The following is an 18,478-nucleotide window of genomic DNA, read 5'->3' on the forward strand; positions in this document are numbered from 1 at the left end:
AGATCCCCTTTAGCATCTGTAAGATACGGACAGGGCTTCAACAAGTTTTCCTGAACGAAAACACTGCGAAAATATTATGTTCTTAAGACTTAAAAAAAAAAAAAAACAGGGAGGGGACAAGAAAATGGCTTCCATCACAGAATACTTAAAATGTATTTGTTTCTGATCACTAATTTTTTCAATGAAATATGCTCATTTTGGGATAGCATTGGAAATGTAATTGAAGAAAATACGTAATAAAAAAAAAGAAAAAAAAAGATAGTTTTATTTCAAAGGTGTCTTCTTAGCAGGCTTGAGAATCTAGGCTTAGATGAAGTGGCCTCACTTAGGTCCCAAACCAAAATAGAATTAAAGGGGGTGGAGCCTGGCCAATTAATTGTCTGTCATGGCTTCAGTGTGTGTACTGCACACAGGACAGGAGAAAGCAAGACTAATGGACTCCTTCTTCCCTGTGTTCATTTCAGTCTGAGGTCTCATTATAGGTGTTCCATTTTAACTGAAATGATTGAGCCTAGCAGTGTTGGGATTAGAATGGCAGACAGGATGTCCACTCTGAGAGTGTGAGCATGTTAGGAGAAGATGAGTGAGCTGGTATTTAAAATAGGATACATGAGCACTGTGAGGTTGAGTGCTCATGCTGCCAATGACCCACCAATGAGCCCAGGAAACACTCAAAACTTCTACAGGCTCAGTGTTCTCATCAGAACATATATTAAAGGGGTTATATTAAAAGGTTCTTTTTTTAAAGATCTATTTATTTTATTTACACGAGTATACTGTAGCTGTCTTTTTCAGTTCTCAAAGGCTATGATGCTGAGCCAATCCCAGCCCATTGCTTTACACTATGGCATAGTTTCTTCATAAATAAATACACAAGCAACTCTTCTTCAATTATTTCATGTTCTAAGATAATTTTCTTAAGTTTTTTTTTTGTTTTGTTTTGTTTTTTACGGAAAGCTAGAAAGTCAGTTTGGAAACAAACATGGAAACTTGGAAGAACTTCAATGACATCTCAAGCCACAATTAAGAATAATAACAGCTGGGCATGGTGGCTCAAGCCTGTAATCTCAGCTCTTGAATGCCAGAAAGAGAACCTGGGAGTTCAAGGCCAACTTGGGTGACACAGTTCATTCCATTCCAGGGGACTAGCTAGAGATCCTGTCTTTAAATACTACTAATTAAATATTCATAAGGAACAAGAGAATAGAGTCGTAAGGCATCATGCTTTAACAATAATAGACATATCTCATTAGTGTCTTCCTGTGTGAAGCCTGCTAAGAGTTGAACGAACATTAAACTTTGAAGCGTGTTTGGCCTGACTAAAAAGAATGCAGAGATATAAATGTATGAGAAAACAACCATTGGTCCTCATATGATTATCATTATTTATAAATTACCTCAGAGTTTGTCTTTGCTTCATAATGAAATATAAGTGAATTCAACAAAGAAATACTTGCTATCAAAAAAAAAATACAGTGATTAAAATTCCTAGTTTTAAATCTGCAATGGTTTTAATTTCCTTAATTCCTCACATGTGACCTTCTTAAGATATGCGAAAAGAGGAAGGGCACCTCACAGCACATCCTCTCTGTCCATTTTATGCCTAAGTTTTATACTCTCAAGTGTGCCAGTTATTTTCCAAAGGTGTTAATAATAAATATTACTTAGCAACACTTGACATAAATATCGTAAGTATTTTCTTGGAGATATAACATAATCTCAGGCAAGGTTTGCCTAATGCAACCCATTAGCACCCAAATATTTCAAGTAGAAGAAACACGGGTGACAATACTCACTGTGAGGTACTCAAAGTTGATCTTTTAAAGAAGGAAATGGCACAGTGATAGTCAAAGACCCAGAGCAGCTAAAGTGGACACTCACTGGGCCATACATACACTCCTACCACAACTATGCTGAAAGGCTTTGCTCTCTGGAATTCCCATTCCTGACTAGTCCAATAAAACCTGACTCTACAGATTTTCAGTGCGTACCATAAACCTATCCCTTCTCCTCGGCTGCTCTCCAACTCAATAATGGCAGTCACATTCATTATGTTGAGTGAGTCAGACTTTCCACAGGGCCTAAGTCATTCCCAGCTAGTGTGGCAGGTGTGTGGTGAGTGATGGGAGCTGTTTCCAGAGTCTGGGAGACCTTGCTAGTGTGAGACAGCCACAGTAATGCCCCAGTGGCCTGAAAGAGTAACACACCTTCTATAAATACTTCACATAGGAGATGTTGGATAGAAGACAAGTGACTATCTTTTTTTTTTTTTTTAAATAAAGCCAAAGCCCTACTTTCATGGAAGGTGTATTTAAAATATTTATGAATTGATCATCTGAAAGGACCCAGTCTTCCTTCCTTCCTTCCTTCCTTCCTTCCTTCCTTCCTTCCTTTCTTTCTTTCTTTCTTTCTTTCTTTCTTTCTTTCTTTCCTCCTTCCTTTCTTTCTTCCTTCCTTCCTTCCTTCCTTCCTTTTGTCTTTCTTCTTTCTTTTTTTTTGCTTGATTACTAGAGGTTGTGGGATTTTTGGATAGAAGGGAAAGAGAAAACCAATCTTCACAATAAAACTTCAGACTTCTGTCCTTTTAAAGAACAGAAAATAGCATTTAGGGTCTGTCTCAAACCCACAAAACCAATAAATACAGAGCTGGAGATGCCACCATACCCACAATACCCTTGGCTAGGGTAGCTTGCCTTTTTGGTGTTCACAGTGACATAATTATCTTTCCGCTCCAGAACACCAAGGTCAGTCTAAAGTCAAGACGGACTGTAAATGCATGTGCTGCCTGTGACCTGGCTATCCTCCAGAACGGACAAATGTGTCTGGGCTACAAAAACACACAGGGGAAAGACCTATCATACTTCACCTCAGGAGACTGAAATAAGACCTCCCTGGGTCCTTGATCATAACCCAAGAAACTAATGAGCTGTCTGTCCACTTAGAACTTGGAGACCTCCATATATACATTTTGGAATATTGTTTTTAAAAATATTACTATTACTGCTCATAATTCCAGCCTGTACGTTCTGACACACTGACATTATCGAGGTGTAAGAGTCACGTCTGAGAAAACATACTGTCCACTATAAGATCTGGTCTGTGGGGATTCTAAGCTTGACTGTCCCCTCACACACAAAAAGAGTCAAGCAACTTAGATTATTTCTCTTGAAAACAAAACAGTTCTTTAAACTTTAGGTCAGTTCAGAAAAATCTGTGAGTACTCCTTTAAAACCTTTGCCATGTGGCTGCTAAGAACAACCCACAGATGAGAATGTGGTACAAAGACTTAAGACTGATCTTCTGATGGCCAACCTAGGAGTCCAAGCATGACCATAGTAGCACTATGGTCATACCTGGAATTTTCAAGAGGTTATGTTCTGTTATCTAGGGAATTGTTTGAACACTAAGGCCCCCCGCCCCCGTTTGTGTCTCTACACAAATGGTAAACCACCTAACGGAGACGGAGCATTATAAAACATTCATCGATATCTGCCTTCCAGGTTTCTGTTAATGAAGTCTCAGCTGATGCAGCGTCCCTCCCACCACTGAGGTCTCATTACCAGGGTGGTGTGACCAATGTCTTTGTACAGGCAAGCTAGTGTTCAAGCACTGAGTATAAGGTCAGCCCTGAAATGGAGCCACTCGGAGTATGCTGCGCTGCCTTAGCCTGTGTGCCCTGCCCAACACTCACGGACAATGCATTGATTTCCTCCAGGGAGCGTCTTCCATCCTGGGCAGCAATAGGAGTGGAATCTAGAACCGCACACGTTGGGCCTGTAGAGGACAAACATGGTGATTGATACATGTAAAGTTGGGTGCAGCAACACACACACACACACACACACACACACACACACACACACAATGCCTTGGTAAGCAAAGCCAGAGCGAGTAGACTTCAGGACAACGAACAAATCAAAGCTCTACTTCACATTTGGGGGGTTTGGGAAGCAGATGGGTTAGAAGCTGGAATGGGGGAGGGTCCGGAACATCTAAACACGGCCTTTCATCTGCTCTCTTTTGCTTGCCTTTTTAAACTGGGAAAAGAAGAGAAACACATAATTTGCTGCTATTCTAGCATCTGGATGCTGAGAACAATAGCGGCACTCCGTTCAAAAATCCTTGCCCTTGTTCCCAAATCCATTCCTCCTTGATTAACTTTGTCCCTGGCTCTTAAGTGTCAAGGAAGGCTACTCAGAAGGTGGAGTGCTGGAGCTGGCGATTACAGAACAAGCCGCTACCCTCGCACACGTCCTCAAACAAAAGGCTCTAGAGCTGCGCCCCCGATGGTGGGGAGCAGGCAGGCTCTGGGGGGGGCCCCAGAGCAGGGCAGACCCATGTCCGCCTTCGGCCTGACACTGAGAAACTTTCCCAGAGCCACAGACGTTGCACATGCTCTGCCATCCACAACCAAGGGCCCGATTCCCCATCGCCAGCCAGCAGAAGCCCCCAGGGAGGGTTTTCCGCAGAGGAATTGAGGCGCTCGGGAGTAAAACGAGGGGCACTCCTGGAGCTCTTGGGGTCTTTAAGCGTTTTCGTGGAGAGGGCAGCGGCTCTACCGGCCAGCAGGACAGTCAGGGAGGGCGTGGAGTAAAGGGAAACCTAGGTCCCCGCACGAACCAGCCAGCCCGCCGCCCACCTACCCTCGGAGTATTTCCTGCTGTCCTCGCCTGCGGACCCGGCTCGCTGCTACCGCGCCCTCGTCCCGATACTCAGGCCCCATGAAGCCACCTTCGGAGCCCGCTACTGCGGGTCGGACCTGTTGCGGGGGCGGCTGGGGCCGGAGCGTCTTTGGTGGAGGAGGCTGGGGCTGGCCATCTGTGCCCTGCGCCCAGAGCGCCACGCAACCCAGCCACACGAAGTAGGGCTGGAGACACAACCGCCGCCGTCTCCCCATCGCCGGCGCCAAGAGCGCACAGAAGGAGGCCCGCGGAGAGAGCACTGTCGGAGACCAAATCCGCACGGCCCACTAAAAATAAAGTCAGGGTCTGACCACCCTTCGTCAGCTCGCGGGGCTCCCTAGGCTTGCGGTGTCCTGGTGTAGCGGGACGCAGCGTCAGCTCCTGATAGGCAGCGCACCGGGGCGCTGGATCTAGCGCAGGGGGCAGCGAGGCGCGGCGGCGATGCAGACGGCAGTCCCGCGCGGTCCACGTTGCATCCCCCGGGCCACTGCCCCGAGCGACTCCAGGACCGCCAGCGGGTGGGGGCGGGAAATTACAAAAGTAACCCGAGCAGCAGCGGCATAAAGTTACAAAGAAAGCGGACCTCACAAGGGAAAAAAAAGGAGGGGGTGGGGGTGTACAGAGGCTGAGCGGATTCCCGTGCACTCCGGGCACAGATCCTGGAAAGCTGCAGAAGTCACCAAAGGAAGCAGACTAGCGAACAAAAGTCACCCCCAAAAGAAGAGGAGGGTCTCCTCGGGGCTCGTTTGGGGCAGCTAGGCGCGGGCGGTGGCTGCACAGCCCGGCGGAGGTGCGCGGGGGCCGGGGCGAGCGGCTGGCGGGAGGGAGGGCAGGAGGCTGGACGCCGGGGAAGATGCCGCGGAGGAGGGCGCGGCGCCGGGGTTTTAGAGGCCCGGCGGGGCGCGGGGCGGGACGGCGGGCGGCGGCTGTCAGAGGGGGCCCGGGCGCAGCGGTCCACACGTGGAGCGCAGCCGGGACCGAGGGGCCGGCGGCGCGGGGTGGGCGGGGACAATGATAGAGGGCGAGCTCAGGCGTGGGGGGGGGGGGGAACGATGGGGGAGGGGAAGAGGCAGGAAGGGGGGCAGGGCGAAGGGAGCAGAGGAGATTGAGATTGGAGAGTAGTGGGGAGGAGGAAGTGAGTTGGAGTGCCCACTCTTGGTTGGAAACCGGGCTTCGGATGAGGGATTTGCGAGCCCGGGTGCCAGAGGAAATGAGAGGGGGATGGGGGAGGTGAGGGTGAGGAGAGAAGTGGGAAAGAGGAGGGCAGGCCTGGCGGAGAGGAGGGGGCCAGGGCCCGCTGGAGGGGCGAGGCGGCCGGGCTTCCCGTCCGGCTCCTTGGCCTCTAGCTCTGTTTTGACTGCCTTACAAAGCTAGCAGACGGCGGGGGAGGGGGGCAGTCAAAGGCCAGTTTGGGAAAAGACCCCACAGCGGCCCCTGACTCTTTTCCTGAGAGCTCCAGGTCTTGAGGACTGGAGACAAGGGTCCCTGAGAGTGCTACTGAACTTCCCAGTGGCACAGAGGCAGCGTGGTAGAAGAGACCCAGTACTCCAGCAGGCTCCAGGACTCTGATGCAAGGTGGGGGATTTATAGATGGCCAGGCACAGACCCTCCCACTGGATGGCAACCTCTGTCCTAGAAGTCGAATCGCCCGCCCGGCTATCCCCACCAGGAACGCCTTCCTTCCATCGGCAGGAACAGAGGCTGGATGTTTCTAGATTGAACTACAACTGCCTTGTCCAGAAGGAATTCATATCATGGGGATGGAGACTAGGCCACGCGCTGGCGCCACAGTCTCAAGGAGTTCTTAGAGGAGATGTGTTCAGGTGTGACCCCTGGCAGAACTCTGCCTGGGTCCTTGAACAGGATGGTTTGTTGGGGGTCAGGGGTGGGGGCGGTCACTTGTCAACATAGCTGGTAAATGGGACTGGGCGTGGCTTTAGTTTTTGTCTTGGACCCCTTCTGATTAATGATTAAACCTGACAAATGGTGCAATGAATGGTTTGTAAATTTAGGGCGTCTCTTGGCCAGATTCTGGGGTCTTTTGTGACCTTGCTTTCAGGAGGTCTCTATGAATCCCTTGCCATCTCTTAGTGGAAGTAATGGGCCAGGGGACCACACACCTCTGAAGACTGGGAATGAGCAGGCACGGTTTAGGAAATGGTTCTTGAGAGCAGTGTCCGGCTCATTCCAGCCTAGAGAGCTTGACTTTAAAAGAAATGAGTGTGCATGCTTGTTTTTCCTAGCCCGGATTGTCCAGATGTGCTATTTGACAGCCAAAAAATTCTTGGAGAGTTGGCACACCTCCCTCCTTTATTTCCCCAGTGTAGTTGTAGTTGGCAGACAAAGACTCTCAGGTAGTAAGTAGCCCTTCTAACAGCATCCTTGGAGCAGAAGAAAAAGTAGGAGTCACCTCAGTTTAGGGGAGGGGAATCTGACAGCAGTAGAGGTATTTCCCCCCTTCCCCCAAGTTTTGAGTGGAACAAATAATTAAAGAAGTAAATAAGTGACCTCATGAGTTAAAGCAGAATTTTAATCTTACCTGCGATTTCTCATCTAATACTTAAATGATTTCATTTCTGCTTATTACATTAAGCTCAAATGTTCTAAAATCGCATATGTCTGTATTCTCACATTCCCTAATACCGCTTTTAGGAACCTGCATAAAAAATACTTGGAAAAAATAGAAAATGAGGGATCCATTAAACTATTCATTGCAGCACTGTTGTGATAGCCAAGGACTAGTTTTGTAAACATTTCCTCAATAAAGAACTGGCTGCACACATGCTTCATTCGTTCTATGGAATACTACGCAGATGAAAGAAAAAATAATTAGGAGCACTGTGTTCCTACAGAGTGGTGTCTAACAAAGAGGGTTCGAGGAAAATCAGCCAGGTGTTGACAAAATCAGCTATTGAGTCAAAAAGTAGCATGCAGGTTAGCAGGAACTAGGGAGGAGAGGATCAATGAGCTAGCTATTGCTCCCTGGTTGCAGAGTTCCAGATTTTGAAAAGTTTGGGTACAAGCGATCCCAGTGAACTCTACTCTCAAAATGATTAAGATGGTAAGTTTATATCATATACCACCTTATCATGATTATTTTAAATGCAAGATATGTGATTTCGCATTGCATGCTGCCTTTTGTCTGTGTGTTTGCACTATGCATTGTTCTGTAATAGAAGAATAAGTCAAACCTAACAAAAATGCAAGGCAAAGAGAATGCAGGAGAGAATCTTGTGGAAGCTACACCGACTCTTAGAGTTTTGAAGCCATCCATTTATCTATGTAATTAAAAATAATTAAAATGTAAAAGAACTAAAAGCAAAGCAAAATAAATTGGTGACACCTATAACACAGGCACAGAGTAAGAAGTTAGTCAAAACCGTATTTGGAGGAGTAAATCTCATTTAAGAATGAAAGCACAAAAAGATGTCTCAAATTTCATCCAGTGGGAACAATGTGAGAGAGAAAGGAAGAAAGGTGGATAGATGTGTGAACCTGCACTCAAGCACGAAAATTGATAGGCCAGGTGTGGTGGTGCACATCTGCAATCACAGCATTGTTATGGAGAGCTGAGAGGGAGAGATGGGAGAATCACCCAGACACTCATGCCCCGGGCAGCCTAAAGCTGGACCCCACACTTACACTGTGGCCTGCATGTGTGCACACATGCAGAGGCCTAGGTCATGTGATGTCATAGGGACAGGGCTTTATTGGGAACTGGAGTAGAAATCATTCAGGTTTTATCCGGCAAGTAATTGTCCGTGTTCCTCAGGTCTGCGTCAAGCTGAATTCTAAAGTGATGGGCTACTTTTTCTGATGGAGGAAATGGCAAGGCGTTAGGCTTCGGCATGGTTACTGCTCACTGTATTTACTCAGATTTACAGGGGGAGAAATATAGATGTATGAAGTATAAACATATTCAAGAGCCCCAAAGGATGCTCAAAATGGTTAGCCAGTCAGTTTGGAAGCTATAACCCTACAGGTCATTACTTTCAAAATGTTGGGAAAAAAAGATAAACAATTACTCTACCTTCACTGGGAAAGGTGAAAGTGTTTATTCTAAGAAAGATAAACAGTAAACATAGGAATGTTAGAAAGGAAGTAAGAAAGAAAGCAACAGTACTTGGCAAACTTCTCTGAAAGGTTGATCCACAAACTAATGGCTGTGAAAACTGTTAGGTCTTTTTAATTATGATTGTTGTTGTAACAACAAGACAGTGTATAGTGGTGTGGGAGCCAAAGTGTCCCATAACAAAGTGGGAGCTGTGTCAACTTCAGTATCAATACCAGAATATCGCCTTCTAGAAGTCTGGCACTCTGGGAAAGAGAACAGGGGAGCATTTTACAGAATAATAGTTACAAATTTCTGAAAACTGATTTAACTATTCAGAGTGGGTCTCTCTATGTGGTACAGTAGGGAGGGCGATATCTTTGGTGTTTTCTGTTTTTGATTGTGTTTGTTTGTTTAAGTAAACATAGAAAACATTGAACCTGAATGTATTCATAGATATTTACTTAACTTCTAGATTGCAGGACTATTAGAGAGTGTCATAAAACATAACATAACCATAGCTAGGAGATGAGGTATACCAGATGACCAAGTTTCTTCAACTAAGTAACAGGCATAGAGGAAAGAGGAGAACTGTTTTGGTTCAACAACTAAAAATAATATTACCTAATAATTATTAGTACTGAGTGTGATGATCTGTATATGCTTGGCCCAGGAAGTGGCACTATTAGGAGGTGTGGCCTTGTTGGAGTAGGTGTGTTGCTGTGTATGTGGGCTTAAGACCCCCACCCTAGCTTCCTGGAAGTCGGTCTTTCACTAGCAGCCTTCAGAGGAAGATGTAGAACTCTCAGCTCTTCCTGCACCATGCTTGCTTGAAGGCTGCCATGCTCTTGACTTGAGGATAATGGATGGAACCTCTGAAACTGTAAGCCATCCTCAATTAAATGTCATCCTTATTAGAGTTGCCTTGGTCATGGTGTCTGTTCACAGCAGTAAAATCCTAAGACACTGAGGAATTCTAGACATGCATGAGAAGTACAAAACTATATTTTTTATAGTCAGGAGAATATCTGAAAATTATTATGAATTAATGATTTTTTCATTTTGAATGGGGGTTATTGGCATATTTGATTACTGGCATATTTGATTTAAGTAACATAGTTGTTAATATTACACCAACTAAAATGTTTTTTTTTTTTTGATAGGTTATGATACTTCAAATTTAAATTAAATTACTTTTGGCTGCTTGGAAATGCCAACATCACGACTAATGAAAGCCTCTAAGAACATGTGCTGTCTCCAGTAAAGGGTAGCCTAGCAGGACCAAAGCTGTAGATAATAGCTATTCTATAAACAAAACATCACAGAACCAACTGTGATTCCCACCTCATCAGAAGTCAGGCGGGAAACTGACACCCACTCTGAGCTGTAACAAGGTGACCTCTCCCCCCCTCACCCCCCCCCAAGTAGCATCTGAGAAGACCCAGTGGGTAGTATGACTGCCAATCCTTCTGTGGAATAAGGAGCAACCAAGTCAACAGAGAAGCTAGGCTTTAAACCTGTGTTAGTCAGGTTCTCCAGAGAAACAAAACCAATAGTGGTATAGATGTGGATATGTATTTAACAGAGGGATGGCTTGCAAAGCACAGACTGAAAAGACTTTTTCTGCAATCTGAAAATCCAGAGAACTCAAAAGCTTGATTCATCCCAGGAAGCCAGAAGTCACAGAACAAAGGAGGTTGAGGTCAAAGGCTTTGGATCCTGAAAGGACTAATATTGCCAGACCAGAATGAAAAGTTACAGAGAGAGAGGGAGAGAGAGAGAGAGAGAGAGAGAGGGAGAGAGAGAGAGAGAGAGAGAGAGAGAGAGAGAGAGAGGATAGATACATACATACATACATACATACATACATACATACATATATACATACATACATACATAGACAAATAGATAGACAGATAGATAGACAGACAGACAGACAGACAGGTTCAGCAATTGTATCTTAGTTTTGTCTCATGTTGCTGCAATAAAGTGCCCAGACAAAAGCAGTAGGATAGGGGAGAAAGGATGCATTAAAATCTCCATTCCTGGTCACAGACCATCGTTGGAGGGAAGTGAAGGTGGCAGGAACTTTGAGCAGCTGATCACACCACATCCACAATCAAGAGCAGAGATCAATGAATGAACGCATGCCTGCTAGTGTTCAGCTTGCACTCTGTTTCATGTAGTCCACAGTTCAGCCCACGAAATGGTGTTATTAACATTCAGGGTGGCCATTCTTACCTCAGTTAACCCAATTAAGAAAATTCCCGTTAGACATACTCATAGGTGAACTCAGTCTCGAACAGAGCCTTCCTTCTCGGGTGATTCTAGATTGTGTTGGGTTGATAGCACTACACGTGACAAACTGGAAAAGATTGTTTATCTTGCTTCAGAAGGAAGAGGCAGAAGGCTAGGCTCCTCTTCCTTCTTGTGCCTTGGATCTCCAGCTAATTAAATGGTGCTCAGCCATACTGAATTTGTTCCATCAGTCCAATGATTGCCACACTAGTAATCTCTTCAACAAACCGAAGTCGTGCTCAGCTAGTTTTCTAGGTATGCCTCAATCCATTCACACTGACATCATCCAGAAGAATCATCATGCATTCAGTCTCGGTCATGAAATGCACCTATCTGATTAGATGACATTTGAGACACTTCAGTAGAGGATTCTGACTATGTGGATAACTCAATCATGGTGCCATCCTGGGGAGCAATAGTAAAGAGCTCCCATCTTTCCCAGCTAGGAGGATATTGAAAAGCTACAAAGAGAATCCTGAGTTCTGCTCTTGTTTGGCAATGATAGTGTGTTCCTCTTCTTGAAGAATGTCAACAGAAGCTGAGTATGGAAATTGAACTTCTACCACTACCAAACAATAATGAGTGAGTTCCCTCTCAACTGCCCATCAGTCTGGTGCCAGGAAGGCTGATTAAAATAGACTGTTTAAATATAGAAAAATCTCATAACTTAAAGGCCAGAGGGTCCAAGACTCAACTGAGAATCCCTCACTTTGCAAAGCTCAGGAAATCGTAAACACAAATAAGAAATGAAAATGCATATATATCAACATCAAGATGGCATGAATACCAGATTTGCCTGACAGTGTTTTCAAGGCAGACATGATAAAAATGCTTCAGTGAGTATTTGTGAGAAGAGATTAAAAAAAAAAAAAGGTACAAGGAAGAAAGAACTGAAAAAATTAAACTTAAACACACAGCAATAAAAATGTAGTAAAATGGTATTACTTGTTGGCAATGCTGCAGACTGAAGCTAGGCAAGCAGTCTGCCCCTGAGCCTCTGTCCAATTATTTTGATTTTTCTTTTTCAGATAGAATCTTGCTGAGTTGCTCAGGCTGTGAAGGAGCTAGCAATCAATGAAATTTGCTGTTTGAAGAATAAAATTACTGAAACTAAAAATTTAGGGAATATAAAAAAGGTGCCAGGGGTCCAGGAGACTAAAAAGCAAAATTGTTATCAGAATCTCAGGAGACGAAAGAGTAATGATAAACTGCCTGAAGAGATCATGGTTAAAATTGGCAATAAATATAAACATGTGAATTTAAGAGTCCTAGTAAATCATAAACACAGTAAACATAATTAAATAAATCAAACAGAAGCATATATTGAACTTAGTCAGAGATTTGACTTTACCCAGTGGAGAAAAGCTATTGGGTTACAGCTGATAGCAGCCTTTTTTTGGGGAAATGACAGAGATGGAAGAAGTTATCACCTAACATTTTACGAACGAATAAGACATTTTCAGATTGTCTTAGTTTGGGTATTTCTGTCTTAGTAAGGGTTTTACTTCTATAGCAGATACCATGACCAAGTCACCATAACCAAGAATATTCAAACCATCACACTGATGAAGAACAAAAATAATTTTTCTCCAGAAAATTTTTACCCAATCTTCACATGTCAATGTCCTAGGTTTCCTATGTATCTGAGAAATAGGTATTGAGGAAACCTGGGAGAAGAACACATAGTTTCTCTTCATTGTCGTTTTAACTTTTTGTAAATTTATGCTCAAAAGAAAATGGTATTATAGAGATAGTTTAGTATTTTCTGCCAAGTCTGAAGCACTGAGTTTGACCATCAGGACTTGTCTTGTGGAAGGAGGATATCAATTTCTGCAGGTTGTCCTCTGGCCTCCATGGGAGCATCATGCCATGTAAATGCCCACACCACTACCATCCCACACATGATAAATAAGTAAGCAATACATAATATATAGAGAAATCCCTTTAGAATTAGTGACTCAAACTCACCCATCTTGTCAACGTGAAGCAGAGACATTGCTTCCTATTAATAAATAAAATAAAATGGCAAGATCTTGATAATTGTTAGAGCTGTGAGTGGCCTCTTATTAGAAATGGACAGATCCGATGGGTAGAAGTTCCAAACCGAAAAGGATTGGACTGAACATCATCACCAATCAACTTGATCTAGTTGAATTTTACAGAATAGTTTCTCTAACTCAATGGCTTGTCTCCAATGGGTAAAGTCAATTCTCTGGCTTTCAAGATATTTTCAAGAGTTCAGGGTATTCTTATGTTTGACTTGAGTTACTCTGTGATGAATCTTGATATCCATTTAATTAGGCTTACTGTGTTTATGATTTACTAGGATTATTGAATAGGAATGGTAATATTTAGTGTCACATTTTGGGAAATTTTAATCATTCAACAGTCACACAATACACATTCTTCCCATGACCGTACCCACCATGGTAGTCACCCTTGGCAATAAAACACACCTTGCAGAATTCTGAAAATAGAAATCAAACTGAACCACGAGACTATCAAAGTTGGAAACAACAAACAAAGATAGGGATGAAATGACAAAGCAATGAGAGATTTAGTAATATTCCTCCAAATAACACTCATGTGTCACGCCCACCTCGTCCGGCAAGGAAAACGCAACAAGGTCGATTCTTCTCAACAGCTTTATTGCAGGAACGCCTCGATGCTCCCGGGCACCCAGCACAGGGAAAAGCTTTGTGTCCTCCTGGGATTGGTCAGTCTGCTGGCACCTTAATTTGCATGCACTTGCTCGGGAGGGGTTGGCCCCAGATTCAGGCTAGCGCCTGCGCAGTGGTGTTGTTTACAGTGACGGTGTACTGGAGACCGGCGCCATCTTTTAGGCGCTGGCTGTCTACACTCATGTAAAAAAGTCTCAAGAAACTTTAAAAAACACTACACTAAATTAAATGAAAATCAAATTTGTCTGTATGTACATCATGAAAACAGTACTTAGAGTGATAGTTATAACGTGGTATGTATTAAGGAAAAAGAAAGAGCAATTACATCCTCTTTCTCATGATGAATCGTACCTTGGCTCATTTCTTATTGTATATTATCATTGTTCATTATTATATATCATTATTACCATCACCACCTTCACCATCACCGCCATCACCACCATCATTATAATTCCAGAGAACACATATGGCTAGTGAGCCAAACCATAGCTCTGTCACTGAGCTATGCCCCAGCCCTTTTTTCACATATTCAAATTACTTTGAGTTTCAATGCTCATTATAGGGGAGTGGTTTGGGCTTTCCCTTAGCTGTTTCAACATTGATAGCACAGTGTCTTGTGACTCTGAATGGGGCTGCAGGTCAGGATATGGCTGACCTGCCTTGCCTCTTCCATCCTTTAACAACTTTTAACCTGATTTTTCTTCTCTGGAAGTGTTTGTATTATTGTTGATGTTTTACAAATGTATCTAAGAACTGTATCTTACTATTTCTATTGTTGCCATAAGACAGGGGGGAAAAAAGCAAGTTGGGGAAGAAAGGGATTTATTCAGCTTGCACTTCCACATGGCTGCTCATCACCAAAGAAGTCAGGACAGGAACTCCAACAGGGCGGGAAGAACCCTGGGAGCAGGAACTGATGCAGGGCTATGGAGGGATGCTGCTTACTGCCTTGCTTCCCATGTCTTGCTTAGCTTGCTTTCTTATAGAACCCAGGACTACCATCCCAGGGATGGCACCACCCACAATGGTCTGGGCCCTCCTCCATCAATAACTAATTAGGAAAATACCTTACAGCTGGATCTTATGGAGGCAATTTCTCAATTGAGGTTCCCTCCTTTCAGATAACTCTAGTTGGTGTGTCAAGTTGACATACCCTGTCTCCGTACATGTTGTCATTTATGTGTTTTATTTCTAGACTAGAGTATTATACTTCATCTATAGATTCAGTTGTTGTTCCATTTTTTTTTAGAAAAAAATTTTTTTTATTGTTCCGTCTTTGAGTATCTTTTGGACTCTGTGTGCAGAGCTCTTTATTTTGCAGACAGGTGACGTGTTTGCCTGGCCTGTGATCTGATCCACTGGCTTCAGTTGCTCTGCGTTTTTCTATGCCGGCCGTTGTCATGGCTTTCTGTCATGGCTTTCAGCATCTCAAAACTTCCTTCTTTGCTGGTGATCTGAGTACCCTCAGCCTAAGTCCACACTTATTTAATGTAGTCAGGAAGATGTTAATGTTTGACTTGGTTTTGCTTCTAAACACATATTTTAGGTTCTTAGGTCTGAAGTTTTTCCTTAATGCACATTTATTGTCTCTTTGAGTTTTAAATATATTGAGCTTTGTATTTGAAAACAGAACCAAGAGAATTCAGCTTACAAATTAGTGATGTATTACAACAGTGCTAATTATACGTTTATTACTACAATTAAGCCAGTCCACCACTAAGAGTCTGCTTGTACACACAGGCAGCACTGAGTGAACTTACTGGGTTAAAAAAATTTAAAAAGGAGCACAGGAAGTTGGAGAAAAAGGCGAGGGGAAGGGGGTTAGGAAAGGAACTAGAGGGAAGAGAAAGAAAGCAGGTCCAATCAAACTGTATTCTATATGACTGTGTGAATTTCTCAAATTAAAAAAAAGATTTTATTGGACTTATGCAGTTATTATTTTGTAGGGAAATTCCACCTGACTTTTCCATTCTCTCTCCACTAGATAATTGTCATCTGCATCTGGAAGCACATCGCTTACTGGGTCTCCACTCCACCCTGTTGACAGCACTATTTGCTTCATTCTATACAAGGATGTCCCCTGCACAAAGCCAGGTGCCCTGATTCTTAGAATGTAATGGTGGCCCACGCTATTCCTTTCAGCTTCCTACCCGAAAACAGATACTGAACTTCCTGTCTGAGCTAGGATTTTATTGCTGTGATAAACACTACGAACGATCAAAAGTAACTTGGAGAGAAAAGAGTTTATGGCATCCTACAGCCTGCAGTCCGTTATCCTGGAAAGTCAGGCCAAGAATTCCAGGCAGGAACCTGGAGGCAAGAACTAAGTGGAAGCCATAGAAGAATGCTGCTTCCAGGCTTGTTCCCCATGCCTTGCTCAGACTTGCTTCTTTCTCCTACAACCTGGAAGTCTGTGAGGGTGTGTTACATAGTAAATTTTAATCAAAGCAACACAAACAAATGGTCACAAAATAAATCATGCAAAAATATTTCCTTAAGAAACAACTGAACCCAGCTCCAGGGTGATTGGACCCAACGTCATTCCCCAAAGGCATCTTTCTTTTATTGTGTAAATGAGAGAAAAATGATGTACTGTGAAATGTACCTATTTTAAGTGTATTGTTGTGTGGACCCTGATGATGGCTCAGAGTTCTGTCACTCTCTCTGTTAAAATAGAGGGTATTTGCATCACTGAGAGAAGATCGCTCATGTGATGACTCAGCTAATTTTCTCACCCCTATCCAGGAGGCACATTATGTATGCAGTGTTGCATGCTAGGCTAGCTTGCCTCTGGTAGAACATATAAACATATGAATTTAATCATACTGTATGTTCTCTTAGTTTCTTTCATATAGCATGGAACTGTAACTATTTCTTATTGTAGTCATTTTCAGTTTGTTCCTCATACAGTATTTAGTTTCCTGGTTTGCTTAGTAATTATACTGTGGGAACATTTCAATTAGTGCCTATTCATATTATAATTTCTCTATTTGCTTGATGATAGACATGTAAGCTTTTTCTCTGTTTAGCCCTACTGGGATTTTGATTGAAATTTCAATGAATTTGTAGATAGTTTAGAAGAGTAGCTGTCTCAGAAGTACTTGATGTTTGAATCAGTGAGACACTGAACAACTCTGATTAAGTCTTTGTTAATTTCTTTTAGTAATATAATCGTTAATAGTTTGTTAAGTTTATCGTATGTATTTTGAGATCCTTTGATGCTGTGGAGAACAGTATTATTATTTCTATTTTCCTTCTCTTGTTCAATGTGGTGGTCAGTTTTATGTGTTCACTAGGTATTTTTAAAAATTATTATTATTATTATTATCATGATGGTGATGATGATGGTGATCCTATGTCTGCATAGGATGAGAGAAGAAGACTGTTGGCTTGCCTGGAGTTGGAGTTACAGGCAGTGGTGAGCTACCTGATATGGGAACTGGGAATCAAACCACGGTCCTCTGTCAGAACAATATGTCCTCTTAACCACTGAGCCACCTTTTGAGCCTGTCATTGAGTGATTTTATATTAAATTGACCATGGGTCTAGGTGTTGTGACGGAGACACTTTGTAGATGTAGCATCTACAATAATAACTTTCAGTAAGGAGATTCCCTTCGCTAATCTTGGTGGGCTTGGTCCAATCAGTTAAAAGACCTTAAGAGTAGAAGTGAAGTTTCCCAAGGGAGGACATACCCTACCCGACTCCTAAGTTTTCATTCCCTGGAGTCTCTAGTTTGTCTTCCTGATGGCCTACCCCATGGATTTAGTACTTACCTATCCAGCCCAGACTACCTACCGTGTGAGTCTCATCCTCATTATAAAGTTATTCACATCATCTTCCAGACTCACACCCATCCTATATGGATCTGATTTCTCTCCAACATCTATGCATCTACCTCACTCCAACAAGTAAGTGAATGTTAAAGTAAACTAGCAAACAAAAAATATGGTGAACACTAAAGACTTCGGCCATGTCTATATTGTTCCTTTCAAGAGTAATGAGAAATGAACTTTACAGAAACTTAATAAAATACTTTAATGGGTTTGCTTACATTTCCCTGCATAGTACATGAGGATCCATTCTGCATTGGGACAAACAGATCTTATGTGCAAAGGGTGAGTACACCAGAGAATCTTAAATGTACCGTTGCAGTTAGCTTCAAAAATCAACTCCATACATTGCGTCATATAGTTTAAAGATGTGAAATTTGAACCTTCGTGACTCCTGTAACTATTTCAAGGGGATAAGGGACTGGAACCAAAAATAAAATAAGATGGAATTTGTCAAATTGATATATAAGCAAGTCTAGTAAATCCAAAAGTTTAAGGCAAAAGAGATGAGTGTCTCGGCAACTTCCTATCACTTGCTCATACCATAGGGTTTCCTAGATAAATAGCTTTACAAAATGTGTGCCTTTGGAAAAGGGGCCAGGCACCTGGTTTACTTACTGGATCTTTTAAAGTAGAGCAAATGGAATTTATGAGAATAATGGGGTTTTTATTGATTATATTTAAGTGGTTTAGAGAAAAATTAAATAAAATTCCCTCATATGGTGCTAACGTCAGAGCCAAAAACTAGTTGGAAAAGAAATAGAAAGATAAAAATAATGTGAAAGTCACTATTAAATTTAATGTTTTGCAACAAGGCAGAAATTTTGGTTTCTTCAACAAGTGCCATTGACTTAGAAGTGGAAAATATGCAGTTTTGTCGTCAAGGTTTTAGCAAAATGAGCTTGGAGCTTCAGTACATGAAACATTGAGAAA

General features: G+C 42.8%; 1 protein-coding gene and 2 long non-coding RNA genes across 5 annotated transcripts in view; 2 read left to right on the plus strand and 1 right to left on the minus strand.

The window, feature by feature from the left end:
* Window positions 1–5,664, minus strand: part of Fbn2 (fibrillin 2) — a 201,950-nt gene extending 196,286 nt beyond the window's left edge. Inside the window, exons 1-2 of one of the 2 annotated variants that reach the window (NM_010181.2) lie at window positions 4,644–5,018; window positions 3,692–3,774 (exon numbers count right to left, since the gene is read on the minus strand). In NM_010181.2, the coding sequence (NP_034311.2) occupies window positions 3,692–3,774; window positions 4,644–4,897 (337 nt within the window). In that variant the 5' untranslated portion in view covers window positions 4,898–5,018. Of the gene's footprint in view, window positions 1–3,691; window positions 3,775–4,643 lie in introns of both variants that reach the window. The other variant, XM_017317828.2, reaches the window with a different exon arrangement.
* Window positions 5,387–10,547, plus strand: Gm41741. Its single transcript, XR_877461.2, has 3 exons — window positions 5,387–5,472; window positions 7,675–7,743; window positions 9,897–10,547. It is a non-coding gene; the product is annotated as a predicted gene, 41741 (long non-coding RNA).
* A 55-nt stretch (window positions 10,548–10,602) lies between these two features.
* On the plus strand, window positions 10,603–18,003 carry Gm26507. 2 transcript variants are annotated; one of them, XR_877460.2, is made up of 2 exons: window positions 10,603–11,867; window positions 15,697–18,003. It is a non-coding gene; the product is annotated as a predicted gene, 26507 (long non-coding RNA). The 2 variants fall into 2 exon arrangements; XR_877459.2 differs by having other exon boundaries at window positions 10,603–11,613.
* The last annotated feature ends 475 nt before the right edge of the window (window positions 18,004–18,478 follow it).

The sequence above is a fragment of the Mus musculus genome, chromosome 18 (genome assembly GCF_000001635.26).
Source record: "Mus musculus strain C57BL/6J chromosome 18, GRCm38.p6 C57BL/6J".
Taxonomy (NCBI): Eukaryota; Metazoa; Chordata; class Mammalia; order Rodentia; family Muridae; genus Mus; species Mus musculus.